This window comes from Thunnus thynnus, chromosome 11 (assembly GCF_963924715.1).
Source record: "Thunnus thynnus chromosome 11, fThuThy2.1, whole genome shotgun sequence".
Classification (NCBI taxonomy): Eukaryota; Metazoa; Chordata; class Actinopteri; order Scombriformes; family Scombridae; genus Thunnus; species Thunnus thynnus.
This window is the reverse complement of record NC_089527.1, coordinates 7,217,856-7,244,216: the sequence shown is the minus strand read 5'-3', so window position 1 is coordinate 7,244,216 and position 26,361 is coordinate 7,217,856. Positions and strand designations below refer to the sequence as shown.

The 26,361-nt window shown below is 40.6% G+C and overlaps 4 protein-coding genes across 4 annotated transcripts; all 4 read left to right on the top strand.

Annotated features, from left to right (window-relative positions):
* Window positions 1-172: 172 nt before the first annotated feature.
* Window positions 173-13,663, top strand: lss (lanosterol synthase (2,3-oxidosqualene-lanosterol cyclase)). The gene is made up of 22 exons (XM_067602990.1): window positions 173-278; window positions 1,935-2,103; window positions 2,304-2,442; window positions 2,701-2,809; window positions 3,294-3,415; window positions 3,548-3,644; window positions 4,451-4,586; window positions 5,794-5,902; window positions 6,184-6,302; window positions 6,436-6,533; window positions 6,751-6,778; window positions 7,087-7,143; window positions 7,788-7,859; window positions 8,804-8,854; window positions 8,943-9,092; window positions 9,542-9,638; window positions 10,076-10,181; window positions 11,691-11,756; window positions 11,841-11,921; window positions 12,054-12,224; window positions 12,799-12,877; window positions 13,012-13,663. The coding sequence occupies exons 1-22, from the start codon at window positions 265-267 to the stop codon at window positions 13,147-13,149; spliced, it is 2,208 nt and encodes a 735-aa protein (XP_067459091.1). The 5' UTR covers window positions 173-264; the 3' UTR covers window positions 13,150-13,663.
* Window positions 13,664-17,544: 3,881 nt separating this feature from the next.
* Window positions 17,545-19,596, top strand: LOC137192086 (serine-aspartate repeat-containing protein C-like). The gene is made up of 4 exons (XM_067602612.1): window positions 17,545-18,130; window positions 18,419-18,453; window positions 18,546-18,889; window positions 19,245-19,596. Exons 3-4 carry the CDS (start codon window positions 18,603-18,605, stop codon window positions 19,291-19,293), a joined length of 336 nt encoding a protein of 111 aa, XP_067458713.1. The 5' UTR covers window positions 17,545-18,130; window positions 18,419-18,453; window positions 18,546-18,602; the 3' UTR covers window positions 19,294-19,596.
* A 2,443-nt stretch (window positions 19,597-22,039) lies between these two features.
* Window positions 22,040-23,243, top strand: LOC137192085 (annexin B11-like). The gene is made up of 4 exons (XM_067602611.1): window positions 22,040-22,148; window positions 22,231-22,277; window positions 22,372-22,688; window positions 22,885-23,243. The coding sequence occupies exons 2-4, from the start codon at window positions 22,259-22,261 to the stop codon at window positions 22,927-22,929; spliced, it is 381 nt and encodes a 126-aa protein (XP_067458712.1). The 5' UTR covers window positions 22,040-22,148; window positions 22,231-22,258; the 3' UTR covers window positions 22,930-23,243.
* Window positions 23,244-24,092: 849 nt separating this feature from the next.
* On the top strand, window positions 24,093-25,274 carry LOC137192084 (annexin B11-like). Its single transcript, XM_067602610.1, has 4 exons — window positions 24,093-24,154; window positions 24,239-24,285; window positions 24,377-24,726; window positions 24,923-25,274. The coding sequence occupies exons 2-4, from the start codon at window positions 24,267-24,269 to the stop codon at window positions 24,956-24,958; spliced, it is 405 nt and encodes a 134-aa protein (XP_067458711.1). The 5' UTR covers window positions 24,093-24,154; window positions 24,239-24,266; the 3' UTR covers window positions 24,959-25,274.
* The last annotated feature ends 1,087 nt before the right edge of the window (window positions 25,275-26,361 follow it).

The following is a 26,361-nucleotide window of genomic DNA, read 5'->3' as shown; positions in this document are numbered from 1 at the left end:
CCGCCCATTTCTCCGCCTAGTCGGTTTGTGATTGGACAACCGAGTCTCTGCTCATGTCTCTCCATGTAGAGAGCGCCTCGGACGGCACCGCTAGGTCCGCTGGGAAATGTAGTCTTAGCTTGGTTGAAGGATGAATTATACTCTCCTCAAGGCACTACAATTCCCATGAGAAGCGCAGAAAGGGGCCGAGCCGTCAGAGCAACTGGAAAGAAATTAATTCATTTGGTCCAGCGGAGGATTCAACTCTATCTGACAGCCGCAGTGATGACTGAGGGGACGTGAGTATTTTTATCTGGTTATTTAACGGAAAACGTCACCAAATTTACTTTTTTACCGTGTTTTTAATTCGAATTCATGGGATGAAACCGTCATAAAAATGTAAAACAGTCAGTTTCTGTGAAAAGTTTGAGTCAGCGTGTATCTATGACTGAACAACAGTAACTTACTGTTTAAAGTGCTAGTTGTGCTAGTTTAAAGGACATTTTTTTTCCAAGTCTGTCTTAAAACAGCAGTCAGGAGCCCAAATTAACATTAAACATGTTTTTCTTGCTGTAGAAGATCCCTTCATAATACACTCACAATGTAAATGAAGGGGGTAAACTGACTAATTAAAGGCAGGGCGTATTGTCATGTAGGAAATGCCGACAACACTTAATGTTCCCCTATTTAGCATTTAATAAATTAACTATAATGTACTTGTAAGTAGATATAAGTGTGTATGTATAACCACTATAACTCCTCCTGTGGACAGCCATAAGTGGAGGTTGGTGTGTAAACATGATTAATGAACTACAACATAGTTAAACACAGCTGTAATAATATAAAATGTGTCTTCACAGAGGTTATAATTGCTGACACATACTGTACTTCACTTAAAATGTACTTATATCTGCTCACAACTAGTTATATTATAGTGTGTTATAAACCATTTATTAAATGTTTGTATACTGCTTACAAATGCTAAATAGAGGCTGAAATGAACGAGAACAGTTGTGGTTTACTTGATATACTTCAAATTTGTGCACCAAGTTGATCACCTATTCAGTTAAAAGTTTGTTTTTATCTCCACACACCACTACAGGTGCATGTGTATAGATGTTGATTAAGTCCTTCTTACATGCAGAGTAGGGGTGTATTAAGATGGCAGGAGGCCCATTGAAATTGCATATTGACACATCCCAGATTGTCATGCTACACCAGTACCTTTACCCCACTACATTTAAGAGGGGAATATTGCACTTTTTACTTCACTACATTTATCATTTTTCAGATTTTTCACACAAAATCATGATCAATTTATAACATATGAACTATTATCATAGTGATAGTTTGTTATAAGTCAATCATCAACCCAAAGTATATTAAGAAGCTAAAATTAGCTTCACCTTAACCAGTCCCAAAATTGAATAGCTGCCTACACATGATTAAATCAGTTAATAATAACCAAATATTATGGTATGTTGTATAAAAATATAATAATGACTGGGGCCATTCTTCTGAATAATCAGTACTTCTGATACTGTAAATACATTTTGCTAAAAGATACTTTTGTTTTTACTAAAGGGAAAGTTTCTGTTTTTACATTGTGGTATTGTTACTTTTATGTAATTAAATAATCTGACTACTTTGTCCACCACAACACAAATTAATATATGCATACATATGCTTACAAATATGACAACCAATTCCATCGAACTGAATCGCTTCTTTCCCCACACGAAACACAGCTTTTGACTGTGTCAGACCTTTGCACACAGGCCAAAAAACCATCAGCAGCATCACCTGCTGAATTATTGGTTTCACTGTTGACCAGCTGAGGAAATACTTCCATTGTGCAACACTTAATAGTATCCTACATTTACTACATAGTGCCCAATAGTATATGGAATAAGTTAGATGAACTACAGTATTAAACTACCTGCTGTCTCTTCCAGGCAGCTGCGGAGGCGAGGAGGGCCGTACAGGACGGAGCCCGCCACAGACCTGAGCCGCTGGAGGCTGACTAATGTGGAGGGCAGGCAGACCTGGCGCTATGTGGAGGATCAAGACACCCCAGACAGAGAACAGACCATGCTAGAAGCCCATTCGCTGGGCCTGGACACGGTGGGCTTCATAATCATCATCATCATCATCATCATCATTCTTAATAACAGTGAAATTAGATTCTGTGCTGCACTCTGGGATAGTTTGAGGTGTCCTTTAGCAGGACGGTGATAGTCTGGATACATTCGCTTAACCAATGTGAAATCTATAACACTTGTCTTGCCAGGTGTTTCATTTCTAATCATGAATTCTCCTCACAGACTAAGTTTGTGTCTGGCTCGCCGCCCGCCCACACGGCTGTGGATGCAGCACTGAAAGGTATGAACTTCTACAGACACCTCCAAGCCGAGGACGGCCACTGGGCAGGGGACTACGGCGGTCCTCTCTTCCTGCTCCCAGGTAAGACGAGTCATCCTCGCCATGTGCCCACCTGGGCTTTGCAGTAGCTGCATTTTCTCATTTAAAACCAATCAACGTGTGCGTGTAGGTTCACAGCTATGCAGCGAGCTAAACGCACTTCCAGTAAATCTTGAAGACAGCAGACAGCATTCAACAGTTAGCAATAAGCTGATTATAGAAAAACTAAATTCTTCAAACTCACAAAATCAATATATGTGCTTCTGTGTCTGTACATCTGTCCATGTTTGTGCTTCCCAGGTCTCCTGATTACATGTCATGTAGCTAAGATCCCTCTAGCAGCGGCCTGGAAGAAGGAAATGGTGAGATACCTGCGCTCCGTTCAGCTGCCAGATGGAGGCTGGGGTCTGTAAGTGAAAACACACTTGTCTTGAACTTTTGATAATCAGAGATATGCTAGTTTTTATAGCAAAGACTTCATTAACTTGAATGAATTAATACATTTTAATTGGTGAATCCATTTTCTGCCACTTATTCGGGTCCAGGCATTCATTTAATGAATTATATCTTTAGGAATTATTATACTGCTGGGAAGAACTGGCAGAATGTGATATAATATAAATAATTGTAGGTCATATTGCCCCTACTGGTTTTCCATCACACCTTCATTCTTTGATCAGTATGATCAGTGAAAGGTATTAAATTTATCATACAAGCCTCTACTATGCAACTGTTATTGAACTGCCACAGAGAAACTGGTGTTGTAATTGCTAAAAATGTCCATTCCACTTATAATAATTAAAGGATTAATGTCTGTAATCATACAGTGTCAGACTAGCTGGAATATGGATTATAGCAGCATTGTGGTGTGTGTGTGTTTTATTTTTCTGCAGACATATTGAAGACAAGTCTACCGTGTTTGGCACAGCTCTGAGCTACACCTCACTGAGGATCCTGGGAGTAGAGCCTGATGATCCAGATCTGGTTCGAGCCAGGAACAACCTGCACAGCAAAGGTTAGAAGGAATATGTTGAAAAGCATGAAGCACAAAGTCAGTTATTATTAAAGCTACGCTCAGTTCTGATTACTGGTCGTCTTTCAGTAGTAGCTGAATACCAAAGCTGTCTGTGTTTTTCATTTTGTACAGGCGGAGCAGTGGGGATTCCTTCATGGGGTAAATTCTGGTTGGCCATTTTAAATGTCTACAGCTGGGAGGGAATGAACACACTGCTACCAGAGATGTGGTAAGTCGGACGTTCAAACATCCCGTTATGTTCTCTTTAACCCATCAGTCATGCCTTAAATTAGTGTTTGGTGGACAATACAGAAGCACCGAAGCGTATTTCACTCCTGTGAGTTCGTGTCAAATAAAAGAACATCACGTGACCGATGACGTCTGCAGCTTCAGACGTCACATGTGCTTCAGAAAGCGCTTCATTCAGATAAACGATATACTCCAGTGACACTTTAGTGGCACAGGAATGAGAGGAGAATAGTGGAGAAATATGGCGACATACACTAGAAACACATAATCATAAGTATATATGTATGTAAGGAACATCTTCACTTGATACCAACAGTATATTTCACAATGATATGTGTATTTACTGCAACTATACTGCACACAGTATTATAGATTTTATAAACAACACATAGGATTCTTGGACTTTTACTGCACATGTATGAGATTAAAACTATGACATCAGTATTGTTGTGGCCTCAGTCTTGACGTGCTGCTTCTACAAACCACCAGATGTCGCCGTGTTTGCTGAGTTTAAACCCCAGAAGCTTTTAATATTTTATTTTGCACAAACAGAAAGAAAGCCCCAAAGCTTCATAAGGCTTCATCACTACTTCAAATATACTGAAAAAGCCTCAGGATCTCAGCTGAGGTTAGAGAAAACACAATTATGTTGCACCAGTACACAGACTGAATCATTGTTGTTTACATCTTTGCCACATGGTCACAAAGAAGGGAAATATTTTTATCAGCATTTTTTTTCTCTTGTATCAATTCAGGGGTTGATGGTTGTATTTGTGTCCGTTTTAGGCTGTTCCCCACTTGGATGCCAGCCCACCCCTCCACCCTGTGGTGTCACTGTCGCCAGGTCTACCTCCCCATGAGCTACTGCTATGCTGTCAGACTGGCAGCCGAGGAGGACTCTCTGGTCCTCAGCCTCAGACAGGTGCTGAAGCCGCCTCATCCCACAAGGGGGCGCCATACTTACAGCCAGAAGTCAATGATGAAGCTCTGAAGAGTCTTTAGTAGTGTGCTTTTCATTCCTGGGTGCATTTATCTGTTTTCAGTGTGTTTAATTCCTAAGGTTAAATGTAGATGATATGTTGTGGCATTATGATACCTCACGATGCATATTAGTAGTTATGGCTTTGACTAACGATTATTCCTTATAGATTCATCTCATTTTTGTGTTATTAATCGATTAGCTGTTTAAGCAATGAAACGTCTGAAAAAGTGAGAATGCCCATCACAGTTTCACAGTCCAAGGTGATGTTTGGAGCTGAAAACCCAAAAATGTTCAGTTCACAGTGATTTAAAACAGACAAGAGCAGCAAACTGTCACACTCGAGAAGCTGGAACCAGCAAATGTATTTCATCAATGACATAAAATGACATAAAGGATTAATTGATTTGCAAAATTGTTGATATTTAATTTTCTATTGATTGATTATTAATCAACTAATTGTTTCAGGGCAGCAAACGGTAAACTGTGGCTTTAGCTGTCAGACACTACAAATGCAAGAACGTCTTTCTTCAATCTAAACTTGTTTCTACTGGAAAAACTTGCTCTGAATGTTGCAAGTTTGGGTAATTTGAGGTTGTGAAACGGCATCCTTGACAAAAAAAAGTCAAAACTTACAGCGCAAATCACTAAATAACAATGCAACAAACATAACAGACTCATAATGTAAAGATGGGTGACACATTAAAAGGAAAAACCAATAAAAGTGTCTCTTTAAGGTGCTCAGACACCACAAGCTTCAGGAACAGCTCCGGTGCTCCAAGTCTCTGAACTCTACTGGGCGCAGTTCAGTTCTGGTCTCTCGAAAATCTCACATAGGTGTTCAGTTGGGTTTGTCTGTGAATGCCACAGCAGGTCATTCACATCACTTTCCTCTTTGGCCCGTATAGAAGAATCTGCATATCTGTGTGTATATCAGTGTAGGAGAATCAAGGCGTGGAATTTTCCCTTTCTGTGATGCACCTAAAAACTATGCCGAGGAAGCAGCCAGTCTCTGAACTCGAAATGACACATAGACCACAAAACAGGGCCAATGAAAATGCCACTGACAATGATGTATGTTTAAACAATGTATATGCATATGTATAACCATATAAAATATGAATATATACTGTATCTTTTTGTTCTCTAGGAGCTTTATGTCCAGGACTATGCCACCATTAACTGGCCAGCTCAGAGGAACAATGTGGCAGCATGTGACATATACACACCTCACAGCACACTGCTCACCGTCGCCTACAGTAAGTATCCACAAAACATTGTACACCATGATGATAAACCCTCCGTCTACAGTAGCATGTAGCTGTAAGTGAACCAGTATGTAAAATGTTTAATGTAAGTGAACTTAAAAGTGATGACAAATGATTTGCACTCAGCTGAGTCATACAAGATATCAAACATTTAGGCCTAACACTGGCAACAGGATGATTTTGTGCAAAAATAAAAAGAAGTGAAGAGTTTTTCATTGGAATATCCCTGAAAGTAACCTAACCTTGTGAGTCCTGTTCCTGTTGCCCTGCAGTGGTGTTAAACGTGTACGAAGCCCACCGCAGCACCACACTGAGAGGGATGGCTGTCAAAGAGCTGTATGATCACATCCAGGCTGACGACCGCTTCACTAAATGTATCAGCATTGGACCGGTAATATAACACAGTACAAAAAAAACGTACAGTACCAGTCAAAAGTTTGGACACACTGAATGCATATTGAATAGAGTATGAGATATGTATATGCAAAGACAAATACATATGAAGTATTGGCCTTATTCTACAGATCTCCAAGACGATCAATATGCTGGTTCGCTGGTATGTGGATGGTCCCTCCTCTCCGGCCTTTCAGGAGCACGTGTCCAGGATCCCAGACTACCTCTGGTCAGTCAGCCGGTGTCTAACAACGTATTACCACAACATAACCAAACTTCTGTTCCATCACTGATCAGAAATTGGTATTAAAGAAAAGCTCTTGTGAAGCACTTGTGATGGATATTCTGATATATAATGCATAAAGTGAAAAAAATGTTAATTCAGCAGTAATAAATTCAAGAAAGTTTACAGATGACAAACTAACAGGAAGTTCTCTGTGTTCCAGGTTGGGATTGGATGGCTTGAAAATGCAGGTGAGAAATTGTTCTCTGCTCCGTTTGCATATTGAGTGACAGTTCACACAATCTAAGCTTTACAGAGGTCATTCATGAACCCTGAAGGTTCAACTTTAAGGACGGCTGAGTAGCCAATTAAGGTGCAGATAAGCAGAAAATGGATGGATGGACTTTAAAAGTTGCTTCAGTCACATTCTTTTAGTCTACTAACTGGTTCTATACTTTGTATTTTGTTTTGCAAAGTATGAGAGCGCTCAGTGAGTTGAACTTAATCTCAGTGATTTATTGAAGAAACTTGACCACTTTCTTCTTTTTGTTGTTCACAGGGGACCAATGGATCTCAACTCTGGGATACTTGCTTTGCTGTGCAGGCCTTCCTTGAGGTAACCCAAACCTGGCAACTCAAAACTAAGAGTTTTAATGCATGCAGTCCAACTTTATCTATATAAAACACACAGGAAAAGGATGTGTGAGAAATGTGAGAATCAAGGATAACACTCAGATTTCTGACCTGTTTGCTTATTTCCTAAGAACATATTTCTCACTGCAGAGTTTTACTACCACTGACAAGAATTTCAATTTTGTATTTGTTGAGCTGTAAAGAGTTATCAGACATTCAGTGATTTAAAAGGGTTTAGGTCCCCAGAGGACATTTATAGGTATAACTGGGTGTCATCAGCGTAATTATGATAACCAAAGTTGTGTTTGCGGATTATGTGGCCTTGAGGCAACACGTACTATGTCAACTTTCCTAAATATAAAATTACCAGAAGACACAGACAACAGTTGTCTCTTTGAAGCCAGAAAAACCCTCTTATCAAGCCTTCCAGTTTCAATGCTGTAATCAAATGTGTCAAAACACTGGACTCAAATATAATTATATTCAAGTAGAATTTTCACCATTGTCACTATTTACTTGTAGATTATTCATCACCTTGAGAAGAGCTGTTTCAGTACTGTGGTTTGCACTGTATCCTGATTGAAACGTATCATGTAGCTGATTATAATAAATTGTGGTTTCTTTCAGGCAGGAGCTCAGGATAATCCCAGACTAGCTGAGTGCCTCCGAGATGCCCATCAGTTCCTCACAATCACACAGGTACGACCCACTGTTGTAAATCATTCTACCTAGGGATGCACGATACTGGATTTTTTGCCGATATCCGATATGCCGATATTTCCAACTCATTGTGGCCGATTGCCAATGCCAATACCGATATATGCACATATTTTTTCCCAACCAAACAGAGTGGTACATCCTGTCAGCCGAAGTGTTTCCTACCTGTGCAGCCGAACATAGCAGCTGCTCCACGGACTATTTTACTCTCACGGTCCCAGTGCTTCCTCCGCAGGCTCCACTTCACTCAGCTGCCCATCAGACCCGCTGCTTCTTCCCACTTTAACCTGTATAACAAATGGGGGCTCGATGCTCTGGTTGGATTCACACGGAGAGCGGAGGCTAACGTTAGCTGAGAGGCTAGCGGAGCGTTAGCAGCAGCATGGCCGGAGGGAAGCACAGCCAGCTAGCCTCCGCTAGAAGAAGCAGCAGGTCTGACGGGCAGCTGAGTGAAGTGGAGCCTGCGGAGGAAGCACCGGGACCGTCAGGGTGAAACAGTCTGTAGAGGGAAGCACAGTTATGCAGCGGAGGAGAAGGCAACAAATCCGCCTCAGAAAATGTTCATTTCAGCGGATGCCGATATTTTATTTTAGAGCTTATATCGGCCGATACCGATGACGTGCCGATAATATCATGCGTCCCTTATTCTACCTCCAAAACCTCGTCCTCCACTAGACTGACATTTACACATGTTCATTTATGAACAAAATGCAGCAAATGAGCTTTCATATTCAAACAGGACTTCTTAGAGGAAAACAATACATATTGTCAAATTCTGCTGCTGTTACGTTTTTGGTAGTGCTTATTTATGCTTTAGTTTTTTCCTGACTTTCAGGTGTGCCAAAGGTCACACGAGTGTAATATGAACTTCCAATGCTTTGATCCAAGTGATTACTTATGCCTGACCAGTTTTTCCACTCCACCAGATTCCCGATAATCCTCCTGAATACCAAAAATACTACAGACAGATGAACAAGGTAAAATCACACAACAACACTTTTCACATTATTGTTAAACAAGACTATAACGGATATAACACTATATCCCTGTGTTGATTTTCGTCAGGGAGGTTTCCCCTTCAGTACCCGTGACTGCGGTTGGATCGTGGCTGACTGCACAGCGGAGGGCCTGAAGTCAGTGATGCTGCTGCAGGAGCGCTGCCCCTCCATCAGCCAGCCGATCTCCTCAGAGCGTCTGTACGATGCTGTCAATGTGGTGAGTGTGCAGACAATGAACAAGTGGAAGATTTATTTACTCACCTATTTTTAAGTCTCATACTCCCATGTTTTTTGTTTTCTCTGTTGGTTGTGTAAGCTCAGAAATACATTATGTCAATATGCCTCCAATTTAACCTTGTGTTCATTGGCAGCTATGTTTGAGAAAGAGCTGTCGGTGTTCACAAATATTTAGTCAGCTGGCCTTGAAAACATGAACTACACCCAGTACTGTGTTATACAAAGCTGTTATAAAAGCTGTGCTCTTGTGCTGTTAAGAAAAATGTGAAATATCTAATAATTTGCAGGTTTATCGGCAACTTGCTGCACGTTTTTTTTCAGCATTGCCAAACCGTAGTCCTTCATGTACACTTGTGCCACTGAAATAATAGTTGCTGTAGTCTTTCAGCAGCACAGCTCTTTCACCACTCGTCTTTCTTCTCCTCGTAGCTGCTGAGCATGAGAAACTCAGACGGTGGATTTGCTACATATGAAACTAAGAGAGGAGGGAAACTCCTGGAGCTGCTCAACCCCTCTGAGGTGTTTGGTGAGTCTGTTGCCTGATGTTTGTGGTCCAGGGTCAACAATTAACCAAAGGCACGACATAAAAAGTCACTGCAATAATTTTTTGATGTTACAGAAATGAGTCATTTAACATTTTTAATAAGAGCATCATGGATTCATCATGCCTGGTTTAAATTGTAGCCTCGAGTCCTTTCAGGAGGAGCTCAGTTAACTTCTCTAATAACTAACTAATTAAAAACAAGGAGCCAAATATAATCGTGACATTTCTGTCTCCCCTCAACATTTAATTGGCTGCATTGCACTCTGAATATGTTGACGTGTTTTGCCCTTTTCTGTATCAAAGGGCAAAGAGCCCAATATTGTTCCCTTTAAAAAGAGGATGCAGTGTGTGTTGTGGAATGTAATGTTTACTAGTATAACTGTGCTCTCTCTTTCACTCTCTTACACACACACAAACAGGTGACATCATGATAGATTATACCTATGTTGAGTGTACGTCAGCTGTAATGCAGGCTCTGAGTCACTTCCAGAAGGTCTATCCTGAACACCGCACTGAGGAGATAAGGTACGCTACATAATGCTACATAACACACACACACACACACACACACACACACACACACACACACACACACACACACACATACACACATACACACACACACACATACACACACACACACACACACACACACAAAGAGAGCATAGTCCGGTCATGAAATAATGTAATCAAATAATACAATCAGAAGTACAATGCATCATAATTCTAGAGACAAAGATACACACCATCTAGCTATCTTTTCTTTGTCTGAAAAGTTGGCTCTCAGCCAGTCCTTTAAATACTAACGTACAGACTTTGAAATATCTTTACTCGCCTTACAGGTTAGTAAACAAAAGTCAAGAGTTCAACGAGTTCTTCATGACCTTATAGCACCCACAAGCACCAAGTAGCATCACAAATAACATTGCTACCATATTAAAATTAAGAACAAACAACACTATCCTCTAAAACAGTGATTCTCAACTGGTGGGTCGCGACCCAAAAGTCGGTCACGGACCCGTTCTGGGTGGGTTGCGGACAGCCAGTCAAAAATAAATAAATAAATAATATTTAATGGGCATCTGATGTTGGACTTGTATTTTATCTTGAAAAAAAAAATATTTTGACAGGCATGCATGAGAAACGTGCAACAATCTTGCGCCGTAGCCATGGTAACCATCATTAAGTTTGTGTCGATGTTCGGAGGCAAGATGGCAAAGCACAAATATGACCCAGAGTATTTAAAATGTGGATTTTCGTATATTGAGAATAAAAAGGGACAGAAACCCCAGTGTGTGATATGATTAAATGATATTTATTTTGTGCAGTTTTGATATTTTTTTTAGTGTACATGCAATTGTCATGGTCCTCCTCAGTTTCTTAATAATGTGCTCTGAAATGCACTTTGTACATGTAAACATATGTATTTATATTAAAAAAAGATGACATATGTGTGTTTTCGAAGGATATTTTTGAAAAATAAATTTGCTTGGTTTGAATTCTATAAAAGTAAATATATATATACAAAAGTCCCTGACCGTAACGTTGCCTTAACTTTAAACCAAGTCTTCACTTTTAAATGAATGATTTACGTCATGGAGAGTTGATTTTTTCCCCCCAAAAAAGGCGGAACCGATCAGACACCTCCATGATGGTGCTGCATTATGGTTAAGAATCTAAACATCTAAAGTGCCTTAAACTTTTGCACAGTGCTGTATGTTTCTGTATACTTTTTTAATCACTAAATGACACAGAAACATTTGAGTAATTTGAATGAGTGAATAAAACACATAGCTTGAGAAAAAACTAATTTCAGACTGAAGTTGGTTTCACTGTATGGTTTATGAAACATTTCTTGGTTTATGAAACATTTCCATCTTGTTTTTGTTTAATGAGTTTTGTCTGAAATGTTTTAAAGACACATAATTGCAGAGGATTCCATACAAAAAGACACACAAAGATGTTTTTACCTTAATTTTTCATTTCTTGTTGAAGTTTGGGATAAAACTTAGTGTTTGTTCATTTCTTCTTCAGGTCCACTCTTAGAGAAGGACTAGAGTACTGCAGGAAGGTGCAGAGGCCTGATGGATCCTGGGAGGGGTGAGCTTTTTGCTTAATGCTCGATATCAAATCCAAACAACAGATCACGCTCTATAAAAAATAATCATTTTGGCTCATTCTCAGGTCCTGGGGAGTGTGCTTCACATATGGAATATGGTTCGGCCTTGAAGCTTTTGCTTGTATGGGTCACATCTACAAAGCCGAGTAAGGGCTCCAAACAGTGAACATTGACGTTTTACAGATGGCTGAACAAAGATTCTTCTTGACTCACAACATTACAGATACACTGTACAAACACCACCTTACTACATTATCCTGTTGTGCGTCTGTTACCAGGGATGTGTGTGAGGAGGTGCAGAAAGCTTGTCAGTTCCTGCTGGATCAGCAGATGCCAGACGGAGGCTGGGGGGAGGACTTTGAGTCGTGTGAGCAGCGTTGCTACATCCAGAGCAGCTCTGCTCAGATCCACAACACCTGCTGGGCTTTGTTAGGCCTCATGACTGTCAGGTAAAGCAGGATCACAAGCTGAATGGATTGGATAGGTTTGGGTTTTACTGTTGTATGTTTGTATGGGCTGTCGGTGGGTTCAGGTCTGGGTGAATCTCACCTGTTGATTTAAGTTGTGTGCCATGTATTTCTTTTATATATAATTAATTTATTTGCTCATGCTGTGTTTTAAAGAGGACATATGCACATTTCCAGGTCTATATTTATATTCTGGGGCATGATATCTTGGCATGATTTTCAAATTTATCTTATATTAAAAACTGGCCCTTTGTGCAGCCCCTCAGTTCAGCCTCGATCTGAAACAGACCATTAGGACCCCCCTCCTGCCCCTTGGCAGAGTACTGCCAGCTCTGAAGGCTACAAAAACAAACAGTAGTTGTCAGATTTTGTACATCTGTACATGTTTGAGCCTGAATCTGATCTGAAATATGAGAGCAACAGAGGCTACAGGCTGTTTCTGAATATGTGCCAACAGTCTGACGTCAATTCGAGGAGGAAGTAGAGGCAAACCAACTGAATCCAAAACAAAATTCATTCATTCAAATTCAATCAAAACTCTTGTGTTCATAAACAGGCATCCTGACCAGCGAGCCATTGAGAGAGGAGTACAGCTGCTGATTGCCAAGCAGCTGCCCAACGGAGACTGGCCACAGGTGAGTCTCTGTCTCGCATATATTTAATTACTTACATATCATATATTCTTTATAATTAATTATACTAGGCTTACTCCAGCAATAATACTACTGATATGAAGTTAATCTAATGTTTTGTGCCTCCCTCTCCTCAGGAAAATATTGCAGGTGTGTTCAACAAGAGCTGTGCTATCAGCTACACCTCCTACAGGAACGTTTTCCCCATCTGGACCCTCGGCCGCTTCTCAACACTTTACCCCCTCAGTTCCCTCACAGGGAAGGTCAAGCTGTGAAGACTATGAAGATATCTAGGATAAGAAAACTACATGTAAATGTCAAACAACAGTCACAAAGCTCAGACAGTCAGTGGAAAGTGTATATGTTGTTGTGGGTGACACTACCTGAACTGTCCTAATGAAGTAACGAGTGCTAATAAGTTGTAGTCAGCCCACAAATTATGCATAATTTCTACATGTTACCCTTTTTCAAGTGTGAATTTACATCATGGACATATTAGTGTTTCTGATGTGATTTCAGAGCTGAGACACATTTCATTCTCTGAATTTTTTTTCTATGTTGACATTCCAGCGTAGCTCATCTGTCAGAGCGACTCCTTCAAAATCTGTTGTGATAAGATCTGCTTCTTTCCAACACACGTAGTTCACGTGCTCTGGTTTACAAAATGTATTTACTGTATGTCCACATCGCCTTATATCCCTGCCATCCCTTCCTGTTAATTGCAAATTATTTGAATTTAGAATAAAGAATTTTTCTATGGCATAATTTAAAATGGATGTGTCTTTAATTAATATACTTTCTGGCTTGCTTCACATTGCTTTGTGCTCAGCTAAATATCAAACACAGAGCATGTTGGAGATTAGAACAAGAGAAAGAAGCAAAGAGGGGTTCAAACATGCAACCTGCAAAATCTACCTCTGTAACCTCTGTAAGATTTATACACCATCTGTAGGTTGTCAGCATTTATCACTCTGGAGTCACATATCCCATCTCACACAGTCAGTTTGTATATGAGGCTGGGCTCTCTGCCGTCTATTACACTCTGATTTATTGTGTGGAAAGTAACAAGTTACCAAAGCTTCAGTTTTTTCGCCCACTAACGCTATCACTGACACAACTGAATTTTTTAACCGTTATAGATGCGGTTGTGAGGAATGTTTTGAGATATTTTATTGATTAAAAGGTGTGTATGGAAGTGTGTGAATGTTCTCAAGGTGTCCTATATTGTGAAAATGACAGGGTTCAAATACCATGGGAGTGTCTGAGGTTAATATAAAAGAGTGTTTATTTGTGAAGCTGAGGTGTAGGCGTACTTGGCTGCAGAAGCGTTCAGTGGATCTTTTCAGTCGCAGCAGGAATGAGACCTTGTTTTTGAAAAGAAGCACACAAGAGTATGTAACTGGTTAAGCCTGTGCTGCCTACTGTTCAGAGTCTTATGCATGACTAGATACTGATAAGACATCTGGTCACCTCCCCAAACTTTTCCACATCTCCTCTGGATGCCAAATCTGATGGCAAAGCGCCAATCGAGTGATTTTCCAATGTTAGTTACCTGATTGACCTGTTGGAGGAGGAGTAACTAAATATATACAGCAAAAGTTTTAGACACTTAAGATGTTTAGATTCTTATGTTTAAGTTTTCGTGTTTGGAAAATGCAGAGACAGAGGCAAGGACAGTTCTTGAGGTGTTAATTGAAAGAATAATGTCTCAGTGAAAAAAGGCAAGAGGCTGGAGGTGGTGGCTGACGGTTGGCTGGTGTTGCAGGGTTAAGGTTAGGGTTAGGGTGAGGTGAGGTGAGGTGAGGTGGCAAACTGACTGGGAGATCCACCGAGGCTGAGCACCAGAAAAAACAGTGGCACTGGAGACTGCAGGCGAGGCACACCAGAAAACTACACACAGGAAAAACTCACGTCTCAGGTCCGTCTATAGTCTGAATAACAAGAAAGGGGAAAACACTGCAAGACCAGCAGTGGAAACTCAAATAAGCTCAAGTAAATCCCAGCTCAGGAGAACAAGAGAACATCAGGGACTCATAGTTACCGATTGCGACGGCCTAATCTGACACAGTAGTAGTGTCTTGACCAGGCTTTTATGGCAGGAGTGATTACTGGATGAGCACCAGTAGTGAAGACCCTGCTCAGCCAGGCACACCTTCAGCTGCACACACACTGCCAGGGAAAACAAACGTCACCATGACATCTTATCCATAATGCAATACCATCATGGGACCCAAATTTATTCTGCAGCATGACAGCATGACAACCCCAAACTCCTGCCAAGTACATGAAAAACTGTGTGCAGGTGTACCGAGGAGAACTGGTGCAGTTTTAAAGGCAAAGCTGCTCACACCAAATATTGATCTCATTTCTTCTGTTTACTGAACTTTGCATGAAGTTAATTGATAAATAAGAACCATTCATGGCATTACCTTTGAAGGTATCCTCACTTTACTTTTAGTGCATAAAACTTTTGAACAGTACTGTTGAGTTCATAGGACTTGGTTTTACAATCCCTTTATGTAATCAGCAATCATTCCTTGAGTGGGAGTAAAGGGTAAACGCTTCACTGGGGTCATCAAGTGGGCAAGTATCAAAATTTAACAGAATTTATTTTCTTGTACAAGAAGGAGCGTTTCACAATGCAATACACAGGATGAGGTTACAAGGAAAAGGCTCCTAGTGGAGCGTTTACAACAGGGTTTTATACACCTTGAGTGGGCGTTACAGTTCTTTTCTTTATCTATCAAAATGCAGACTTATAGATAATGTCATGTCTGTTTTCAGTTCTCCTGTCCAGGAGCCATCTTGCCCAACTGACCCTCAGATGACATGTCTAATCCAGTCAACAAATTTTAATTCCTACATCTTCCTCTTAACAAATATAATGCTGAACTTCCTTTAACCTTAGCTGATGAGTCTGCTGATGTTGCAGAGTTGCATAACAAGACAGGAACAATTCATTATGATCTAGATAAAATAGTAACACTCATACCCACACAACAACAGAACTTCAAGAGGATCAGTTGAGTCTGGGTTTCTTCTGTTAATGATTCAGTCCTGTTTATGCAGACTCTAAATCATAACCAGCAGTGGGGGTAGAACCTCCCCGGGGGTCACCAAGTGGGCACCCTCCTTCCTCGGTGTTTCGTTGATAGGCCCACAACACCTCCAGGGGGCTCAACGGTGGCGCCTAGTGTCCCAGGTGCACCTCCCTCCTGCTGGCTCTTTTTGTTTCTTTTCAGCCAAAGAAAGTTGCTGCTGTGCTTGGCAGCCTCTGCCAGTGACTTAATAGCCTGTCGGAGGGTCTGTCCGTGGACTCTCATCCCTTTCAGCAGCCTGGTGGTTGAAATGGCCACAAAACCCCTTCAGCCAACCTCCACAGGAAGCACCTGAGAGAGAGAGAGAGAGAGAGGGCATTGTTGTTAGTTCTCCTTTCTTCCAGTAGTAGTGCCAGTTGCTGAAGGACCTGGTTGGTCTGGCTGGTCTCGCAGCCCGTGAGTATGTTCCGTAGAGTTGCTGGTGTTTGGCAAAGGGGACATGATGGGTCTTCCCCAAGCCACTGGTTCAGGTTCTTGGGGCTGGGAAGAATATAGATGGCTCTGATGATGAAGCTCAGTCTGCCTCTTTCCTTTTCCCAAAGATCCTTCCAGACAAGCTTCCGGTATTCAAGGTTTTCCCATCTTGTCCATTGGCCTTGTTTTGGCTGTGAGACCGCCTTTGCACATCGTTCTGCCTCCTCCTGCTGCCATATCTCTTTTACCACCAGCCCTCTCTTCTGGGCAGGTGTTGCTCTGTGCCGTCTGGGTCTATTTGTGCCTAACCCAAACTCACCTCTTCCATGCTGCACTTGGCCCACAATATCTCCATGCCTGAGAGCAGATTTTGGCTGCTGCACCTCCTCTTGATGGGTTCCACTCTCTGCCTGCTGCCACTCTGGGCGCTGTCGTATTGTGGCGTTCTGAGTTTCTGTCAGGCTCATGTCCAGCCTTACCTTGGAGCATTTGTCTTCTTCAGTAAAGCTGATAAGCAGTTTCAGAGCTTTCAGAGAGTTCCCGTACAGCCAATATTGCTGAGGCATTGTGGGAGTTTGAGCCATTTCTAGATGTATGTACTGACTGTTCTCTCCAGCTTCTTAACTTCGGTGATGGGAACCTCATAGATCGTCAGAGGCCTCTGGAGTTCTCTTAAATTGAAGAGCCTTTTTAAGTTATAAGAAATTTGATAAAGAGCTTTTATTCTTCTGTTTTCACTCAAGTCCAAAATTTTACTTTTAGTAGTTTGATAAATACGGGCCCTGACTTGAGACCTGAGACGTGACTCCCTAAAGACTTGACTTCAGACTTGACTACCTAGTGTAATACTTGACAGACGTGAAAGCAGAAATCAAGTCTTAAGTGATAAACGAGCAATAGCCTGAAATAACTTGATCTTGGTTATGTAAGAAAAAATCATATATATAACACATTTAAAAAGAAATAGTTAAACTACTCTGCGTTCTTAATAGTCAACATGACTTGAAACTGACTTATGAAGACTTGTGGCTACGTACATAACGCTAACATTAAAAAAATAGCCTTCAGTATTTAGCCTACAGTTAATCATTGCTGATTGACAGTTTCATTGCCCGCTATTATGTTGTTCAGTGTGTGTGTATGTGTGTACTACAAAATATTAATAATAATTGATTTGTAAACATTTATAAACATAACAAAGCCTATTAAAAGATACACCTTCACACCTAGAGAGTTTTATGTGTTGACATGCAAAGAAAACAGAAGACTCAATCTACAAGTGTTTCTTTGTTCCTCAGAGGAAAACATACAGGTTTGGGTTCCTGATAACATCACACTGGTTTGCTATGAGGACAATGTTTGAAACAAACCGGCTTGTGAAATATGCTGCACAGGGGACAAAAGAACTACAAATTACCAGATTGAAACTAGAGATGCATGAGTATTTATGTGACCACAACAAAGAAATACATATTCATTTAATCACAATGTTCACAGCACATATGTGAGTGTCACAAACACAATGTAAAAGCTACTGTTATAAATCTGAATGTTGCATTCTTATTGTGGCTCCATGTGGACGTACTACACACTGACACTCACATACCGTACCCTGACAAAACAAAGGGTTTCTGATGGGAGGTCAGCCTCTGCCCCCGACAAGCTGCTTCAGGTTTAGGTGTGGTTTCACATAAAAGGAGCAGCAGGAGACAGCTGCGTCTGTAGATCTGCACATCAGAACACAGTAAGTTACATCTAAAACTCTGCTGATGATCTGTTGAAAAAAAACGGAGTGAGCGTATGGGGTATGTGCAGGAGTGATGGCGTTATTCCTGGTGTAATTTTGATGTGGTTTATCACACCTTACTTACAGTTACAGTCAGCTAATTTTGAATGTTTTGTTATCGTGCATTGCCATCTCACGTTTTTTTTTAATTACTTGTGTGAAAAGTCGTGTGGTCATTAAAATATTGATTGATTGATTGATTGATTGATTCAAAACATTTTAATATTCATTTTTCTTCAATTTCAGGGTCTGAAGTTTTGAAATGTTTAGACCAAACCAAGGTAAATAACACAGTTGCTCTTAGTTCATCCTCACCTCTTTCCTCAAAATGTATCTTCACATTTGCTAAATATCAATTTATGACTATTTGCAGGAGGACATTGTCCTCAGGGATGCTACGACCACGGTGGTGGTTGTTGTGACCAAGGCCATGGACATGGACATGGTGGTGGCAGTTGTTGTGGTGGACATGGTCATGGACATGGACATGGACCTGGACATGGTCATGGACATGGTCATGGTCATGGTCATGGTCATGGTCATGGACATGGACATGGACATGGACACGGACATGAACACGGACACGGACATGGACACGGACATGGGCACGGACATGGACACGGACACGGACATGGACAAGGGCCAAAACGCAGACGCAGGCATAAGCGTGGCCACAAGCACCGCAAGTGCCACAAGAAAGGGAAGGACTCTCATGGGGTAAGATCCAGTGTTGCAGTGGTCATTTATTATTTGTTTATTCACAAAAGAAAGTGAATTTTGTTCAGAATTCAGTGAAACGTTACACAAATTCACACCTGGATGATTCTTGATACAATATGAGTCTAATTACAGTTGATGATTGGAGTAGTTTGGGGTTTTAATGCCTTGCTGAAGTGCATCATGAGGGAGAAGGAAGTGCTACTCTTTCCCTCACCTGCACAGATCTTTCCTGTTTGTCTGGGATTGAACCAGCGACCTTTTGGACACAACTGCAAGAGTTATGAAATGAAGTTTGCATCAGTTTGGTAGTCGTCATCACTCACTGATTGTATGCTTTTCTGTTCTGCTGTAGTCCTCCAGCAGCTCCTGCAGCAGCAGCAGCAGTGACTCTGATTAAATGAAGATTCCTGGATGGGAAGACAGACGAGACCAGGAACCACCTGGAAGCCTTTTGTCCTCCTTCCTTGCACAATATAACCTTAGGAATTACTTTGTAACTCCCCTAACAAATGTAAACAAGCTTTTGTCAGGACATATGTAAAGTACACATGGAGTGTCTGGTGTTTTGCATGGTTTTGTATCAAATACTTGAGTAATAAAATAATTTTCAAACTGAAAACAGAGACGGATGCTCTCTACACAGCTTCAGTTTCACGTTTCTCAGCAGCCTTGTGTTCACGTCAACTTGAAGGAAACGCCACTGCATGTAGAATTTTTCTGTGATTATTACATCTTTCAAGTATTGTGATGCAGTTTTTCTTTGAAGAAAAATGAAACAATTCAGATGAAAATCAAAGTTGGATTAACGAGGTACTGGGGATGTGCATCGCTGTCTGCCACAGTGTAATTATCAATACTACCACCAGGTGGCAATAAAGGACGATATTTTCAAATCTTTTATATAGTAGCTTTAAAGTTAATGGCTGGCGTTTTTCTATATTTTTCTTATTGTCAACAAATCTCATGTGCAGAACCAAACCAATAATAAACTGATCTACTTACAAGTATTGTGTGAGAAAATTGCCAGCCGTATCCTATAATAGACACAGATCAAAGGGCTAACAGTAGGAAAAAATAAAAAATGATGTATTACTATGCATGATCCATGTAACTAAATTAAAATGACCTAATAAGCCATGATGCTGTCAGTTAGCCTGGTATTCTTTTCACTGTTGCTTATCAGGTGCCACATATTGATAAAAAAACATGTAAAATGTAGAATAGAATAAAATAGAAAAGAAATCTCAAATGTATTTTTGCACACCAGCACGCACAAACCCTTATAAAAATGTTTTTTAAAAGTAGGTAGTAAGTTCACTAGTAGTTATCTGAGCTAAATACCATAAAATGTGTGTGTGTGTGTGTGTGTGTGTGTGTGTGTGTGTGTGTGTGTGTGTGTGTTGACAGATTTATCATTTTGCTATCTTGTCAATTTTATTGCATTATTTTATGATGATGACGATGTCTATTTTATAACTTTTGGACTGCTACTGTTTTCTTTCTACACCACATAGCAATTAAGGTTTTAAAACTGCTTTTTCCACACTTTCATTAAAATGTTTGGAGGGAGTTTGTGTGCAAAAGTGTGTTCTTTGTGTTTCAGGATTTGGATCTGACATTTTTGGATTTGACAATGCCTGACGAAGATCTCTGTTAGATCAAAATGTCATTTTGTGACAAATACGGGCATAATCAAGATAAATAAGTCACTTGTTGTCACATGTCTTCTGTTCATTCTCACAGTCTTTTTTACCTGTAATAAAACCCCATCCCATAATTTTTCTCAAACGTTGTGTGTGGATTTTAAGGAGCAAAAAAATGACATCAGATGTAAATAAAAAAAGGAGCTCAGTTTCCCCCTGGCTGTCCTCAGCTGACACCAGGAGGACTTCCCAGGCACTGCCCCATCCCCACCCTGCCCTCCTCAGCCCTGAGAACCACCTGGATACCGTCCTGTAACACCACCCTGTGGAGGACATGCAGGCTATGGTCCTGGACATGGACACAAACATGGACACCACGGACATGGGCATAGACACGGGCATGATCATGGTCACAAGAAAGGAAGAAAGTGTAATGGGGTAAGATCTAGTTGTAAAATGAAAACTACGGAGTCTCTATTGTCTCCATCAGTGTGTATTTATATCATCTACAGTTCTTGCAGCTCACCAGAGGAAAAAAAAAACCCTTTCGATTAACAAGATTGTTCCTCTGGCACCACCCTCAGGCTAAACATTTGTTTTGTCCTTATCGCCTGAGCATACCAAAGTTGTAATTGCATTTGTAAATAAAATTTAATAGCAAGATAATCCACCGAGGCTCACATCCACAAACAAATCCAGTGCACATCAAAAGCATTAGCTGTTAGTTGTGAGTGTGTCCCAAACAGAAAACACAAACCGAAAAGCAGCAAAAATAATATATTTTTTTTCCAAATATTGGTCTAATAAACTTTTTTGAAACCTGTTGAAGTCGTGTTTAACTGTCACATACTGTGTTGCCTTGACTGAGCTGTTTAGCCAGTATGTTTTACAGTAAAGTCAAAAGAACTAAACGCATATCAGCTAAACAGCTAACGTCTCTGACTCTCTTCTGTCTGAAAATGACTTGTGAAGTGTGATATGGTGTTTGCTTTTAAAAACCACATAACACTTGTGTTTATAATAAAAGCAGCTAATCTTTCTCTATGTTTTGCCTGTTTATTCTCTATTTCATTTGACCTCAGAGTTTCTTATTACACTGTGTGTGTTATCTGTCCATGTGCATTTATTTTTATCTTTATTTACCCAGGGAAGGTTGAATCAGGACCTTTGTTCAGTGATATTGTGTCACTTAACAGGCCCAACCCCAATCAGGGGAATTTTGGAGTCACACTGATAAATTTAATTGATATGATGTTTAAACTTGGAAATATCATGTTCTGTCTGTTTCAAGTCATCCAGATATGAATCATTTCTGAGGTGTTGGGTGTGAAAAGTGTGCAGATATCTATCAACTTATCAAGCAATGACAAAAAGAGACTCAAATGATCAAAACTAGTAAAAATCTCACATGTTTGAGTGTGGGTGTGTGTATCCATATCTTAGACTGTATATTGTCTATGTTAATGATTACATGCACACACTCATGTGAGACTTGCTGATGACAGTTGATTTACTGCCCTATATGAGGTGGACTGCTTCAGGTTGAGGTGCAACTGCACATAAAAGGACAGACAGGAGACGGCTGCGTCTGTGGATCTGCGCTCCTGCACACAGTAAGTTGCAGCTCTGTGAGTTTCATGAACGAGTGCTGAAAGAAACTTTTGTTTATCTAAAGTGCTTTTTTTTCTCTTACAGGATCCGTAGGTTCATCTGAAGTTTTAATATGTACGGACACAACCAAGGTAAACAACACAGACACTTTTAAATGTATTGAATGTGCATCACTTCTCCTAAATTCTGACTCATAGCTGACTTCTCTCTTCTCTGTATGTTTAGGAAACCAGTACCCTCCTGGGTACCCGAACCATCCTCAGCAGATGCCAGGAGGATATCCTCCCCAGTATCCCCCAGGCACCGCCCCACCAGCACACTACCCTCCTCAGCCCCACGGTCCACAAGGAGGCTACCCACCCGGGCCTGGTTATGGTCACGGCCAGGGCCACGGACATGAGCAGGGCCACGGACATGGGCAAGGTCACGGACAATGCCACGGACAGGGCCACGGACACGAGCACAAGCACAAGAACAAGCACGGGCACGAGCACAAACACAAGCACAAGCATGGTCACAAGAAAGGAAAGGACGGCCACGGGGTAAGATGCAGAAGTTTTCTCCAGTAGAGTGCAGTGGATGTTGATTGGATTTATTAGAGTAAAATTAGCATTTAAATTGACTTATCTAAGGCAAGAATTGATGTTCTCATCCAGGTATAATCTGAGGTTTGCATTAGTTTCTTATCGCTGACTGAAATAACAGCACTATTTTTTTGTCTGTTCTTCCTTGTTGTAGTCCTCCAGCAGCTCCAGCAGTTCCAGCAGCAGTGACTCTGACTAGATGAAGATTCCTGGATGTGAGAAGAAACAAAACAAGTTGCCTTTATCCTCCTTAATTAATTACTTGTATATAAAGAAGAATAAAATAATTGTTGTAGTCCTCCAGCAGCTCCTGCAGCAGTGGCTCTGACTAGATGAGAAGAGAAACGAGACAAGTTGCCACCTGCAAACCTTCATCCTTCTACCTTTTATTATAATCATCAGACATCGTGTTTGCTTTTAATAGTTAATGCTGTGGGATGATGATCATAATTGTTCATGAATAAAACAACAACATAACACTTGTGTTTATAATAAAAGCAGTTAATCTCTCTATGTTTTGCCTGTTTATTCTCTATTTCATATGACCTCAGAGTTTCTTATTACACTGTGTGTGTGTTATCTGTCCATGTGCATTTATATTATCTTTATTTACCCAGGGAAGGATGAATCAAGACCTTTGTTCAGTGATATTGTGTCACTAATAGTTACACACCCTGCAGCTCCCCAGTACATTCACATGAATCGATTATAAATCAAATATTGTTCTTGGTCTTGTAATTACTGGTAACCTTTTAATCTCAGACAGATCTGTACTGTATTGTAAGTGGCAATATGTGGAAATCAGTAGTGTTATTGTCTATAATGACTTCATGCATAAATAAGGAGTAGCCTGGCGCCTTTTTGTGTGAATATAAACTGGAGAACGAGCCAAATAAACAGCTTATGGAATATTTAAAAAAAAAAAAAAACATAGCTGCTGCTGTTGTTCTCATTTCTACAGACTGAAACTTTCAAACATGTTGCACTGAGTTTTTAAGACGCACTGCATTTGATAAATTTAATTGATATCATGTTTAAACTTGGAAATGTCATGTTCTATCTGTTTCAAGTCATCCAGATATTAATAATTACTGAGTTGTTGGGTGTGAAAAGTGTGCAGCAGGTAGTCAATTTATCAAGCAATGATAAAAAGAGACTCAAATGATCAAAACAAGCATGTAAAAGTCTCACATTTTTGTTTGTGGGTGTGTGTATCCATATCTAAGACTGTATACGGTCTATGTTGACATATGTTAATGATTACATGCACACACCCATTTAGGTCACTGAGCAAAAACTTGCTGATGAGAGTTGAGGCACTGCCCTTAATGATGTGAGGAGGACCGCTAAAGGTTGAGGTGTGGCTGCAAATAAAAGCATCAACAGGAGACAGCTGCATCTGTGGATCTGAGCTCTTGCACACAGTAAGTTGCAGCTCTGTCAGTTTCATGAACGAGTGCTGAAAGACGAACTGTTGATTTATTTAAAGTGCTTTTTTTCTCTTACAGGATCCGTAGTTTCATCTGAAGTTTTAACATGTTCGGACACAACCAAGGTAGACAACAACACTTTTAAATGTATTGAATGTGCATTACTTCTTCTAAATTCTGACTTATAGCTGACTTCTCTCTTCTCTGTATATTTAGGAAACCAGTACCCTCCTGGGTACCCGAACCATCCTCAGCAGATGCCAGGAGGATATCCTCCCCAGTATCCTCCAGGCGCCGCCCCGCCACCGCACTACCCTCCTCAGCCCCACGGTCCACCAGGAGGCAACCACGGCTACCCACCCGGGCCTGGTTATGGTCAGGGCCAGGGCCACGGACAATGCCACGGACATGAGCAGGGCCACGGACACGGACAGGGCTACGGACACGGGCAAGGTCACGGACAATGCCATGGACACGAGCACAAGCACAAGCACGGGCACAGACACAAGCACAAGCATGGTCACAAGCACAGAGGTTGTCACAAGAAAGGAAAGGACAGCCACGGGGTAAGATGCAGAGGTTTTCTCTAGTAGAGTGCAGTGAATGTTGATTGGATTTATTAGAGTAAAATTGGCATTTAAATTGACTTATCTAAGGCAAGAATTGATGTTCTCATCCAGGTGTAATCTGAGGTTTGCATTAGTTTCTCATCACTGACTGAAATAATGGAACTATTTATTTTTCTGTTCTTCCTTGTTATAGTCCTCCAGCAGCTCCTGCAGCAGCGATTCTGACTAGATGAAGATGAAGAGACAAGACAAGTTGCCTTTATCCTCCTTCTTCTTTATATTATAATCACTATTTTACCGCCTGAAGTTAAAGCTTAAAAATAGATTTGTATCCAACACTTGCATTTTTACAATCAAGCTTTTGTCAGAACATACTGTATATAAAAACATGGCTTGAGCTTTTACAGAGATCTGCCACATCATGACATGTTAACAGGGAATAATGTCATATAGGTGCTTCTTAACTTTCCATAATTTGGGTGTAATTACAAGCATTAATGCATCCATGTTTGTGTTTGTGAGAAAATAAAAATAAAAATCATAAATGCGAGTAAATTAACGATGCAGCATCTTGCTTTTTTTAAATTTTGTTTTGTCTTTCTACAATATTTCTGAATACACTTGTGACCAAGGCGGACTCTTTATTTTATTTGCCCAGGGAAGGATGACTGACCACAATTGTTCAGCCAAACCTTGTTCACATTCACGCAGCAGTAAATCTCACTCTGGACCTGCCAGTGCGGTCTCCCTAATCTCATTTTGATAACCTGTGTAATCAAACACATGTTGACGTCGATTTTCAGCCTTTTACAGAACATGTTCGCTGGTCTCTGATGGCTGCTGCTCTTTGTTCTTGTATTAAAAAATGAGGCTTACATGCTGTGAATTCTGCAGGATTGTTATGTGGTTTAACTGCTGACTGAAGATGGGCTCACCACAATACCACAATGTCTAATATCAATACATTTCACATCAAACCTCTTCCTCAGGGGACACAGGCTGATTCTCTTCATGTGTACTCGCTCTCCAGTCCTTGTTAGTGCTCATTTTGACTCTCTGTCTCTGAAAACCAGGTCAGAAATCTTGGTGCAATCCTGGACTCAGAGTTAAACCATAACAACCATGTGAAGTCAAATCTACCATCTTAAAAAAACATTGATGTCCAGGATTTAGAGAGACTAATCCATGCTTTCATTTCCAGCAGGTTAGATTACTGTAACGGTCTGTTCTCAGGTTTCATCAAAATAAAACCCTTCAGTTCATTCAGAAAGCTGCTGCTAGAGTCCTAACATAGAAAACTGAACACATCACACCAGTTCTCGGGTCTCTGCACCAGTTTCCAGTGTGTGAAAGTAGAGTTTGAAGTACTGCTGCTTGTCTATAAATCTTTTCTTGGCTTTGTTTGTTTCTTGGCTTGACTTTCTTTCTTGTACCAGATGAACCCTCCTCTCAGGTCATCAGGTAGAGGACTGCTAACGTTTCCCAGAGTGTAACTAAACATGGAGAAGCAGCATTTAGTTGCTGTGCAGCAAACTTCCAGAGGATCTCAGACTTTGACCAAAAAACATTTATGTTCTGCACTGCCTTTGACTGAACCTTAAGTAAATTAAATATATACCTATACAGTATATA